Raw genomic sequence first — 1,164 nt, 5'->3', positions numbered from 1 at the left:
TCAACCAACATTCATCATGTTGTCTTCAATCATAGAAGAGTCATCAGAGACATTTTGAAATGTTAAAGGTGGATGGAAACAATAAATTTAAAAAATAACCGTTTCTTCTGAAAAGGATGGAGGCAGAAATCCAAACCTCGGCCTGGAGGATCGTCTGGTTTTCTGAGATGTTTGGTCCATGTTAGCTCATTCAAATCTCACCTCACTGCTCAGTCTGGGTTTTCTCCCATTCACTTGGATTCCTTCCTCTAACATGTGTTGGTCTGTAACATGTTGGTAACAGCCGCCTCGCTGCGATCGTCTCGTCCCAGCAGAGGACGACGGTCCGAGGTCGTTAGCCTCGACTTCCTGTTTGTTACGGAGCATCAACACCTGATGAATTTCTGCTTTGTGTAACCCGACTGATTCCCTCCAAACCCGTCAAGAGAACACATCTAACTCATTTGTTTTCTTATTTTTGTGACATTTTAAAACTTCAACTGGATGGAAACAAAACTCAGTCCTGTCAGGATTTTGTGATTATTTTGCTCACGGACTTTGTGGCGTTCTGTTACTGGAAGGAAATTAGAGATCTTGTGTCTGACAGTAAATGTGACTTTTCATTAGTCGATGACAAACTGTAACTGGACATTTAGTGAGGATGAGGCAGCAGAGGAAGAAAGTAGGAAACACTGCCTCCTGCTGGAGGGAGTTAGGATGATCTAAACCCGAAGAGTTTGATGCGTTTTGCATAAAATCTGCTATAAACTCACATTTATGCATGAGGATGAAGAACCTTGGTGGTTTCATGTGAACTGGACTGTAGAGAAACTACAGCAGCTTGTTAACGTGACTGACTGGAAAAACGTTTCAGGGCTGTGAAAACTTTACTACGTCCAGTTGGAGCTCCACCACCGGGTCGGCGTGTTCTGCAGAACCGGGCCGGTTCCTACCGTCAGGGAAGCAGTTGTCCGGGTCCATGGCCTCTTCGGCCAGCTCTGAGTACTCGTCCTCTTCCTCGCCAGGCTTCCTCAGGTCCACTGTGCTGCCTTCTGACAGGCTGACTTCCTCTTTCTGCTGAAGAAACCAGAAACAACCATGTGGTGAGCTGACCGGGTCCGGACCAGGTCCAGATTGGGTCTGGACCGGATCAGGACCAGGTCCAGATTGGGTCTGGACCGGATC

At 46.8% G+C, this 1,164-nt stretch overlaps 1 protein-coding gene across 2 annotated transcripts in view; it reads right to left on the bottom strand.

The window, feature by feature from the left end:
- LOC103156754 (sodium channel protein type 5 subunit alpha-like) overlaps nt 1-1,164 on the bottom strand; it is a 60,791-nt gene that overhangs the window by 29,559 nt on the left and 30,068 nt on the right. The window contains exon 14 of one of the 2 annotated variants that reach the window (XM_016664565.1): nt 933-1,056. In XM_016664565.1, the coding sequence (XP_016520051.1) occupies nt 933-1,056 (124 nt within the window). The remainder of the gene's footprint in view (nt 1-932; nt 1,057-1,164) is intronic. The other variant, XM_016664566.1, reaches the window with a different exon arrangement.

This window comes from Poecilia formosa, unplaced genomic scaffold (assembly GCF_000485575.1).
Source record: "Poecilia formosa unplaced genomic scaffold, Poecilia_formosa-5.1.2 Scaffold497, whole genome shotgun sequence".
Lineage (NCBI taxonomy): Eukaryota > Metazoa > Chordata > Actinopteri > Cyprinodontiformes > Poeciliidae > Poecilia > Poecilia formosa.
Note: the sequence above shows the minus strand (reverse complement) of the source record. Positions and strands in the feature narration are given on the sequence as shown.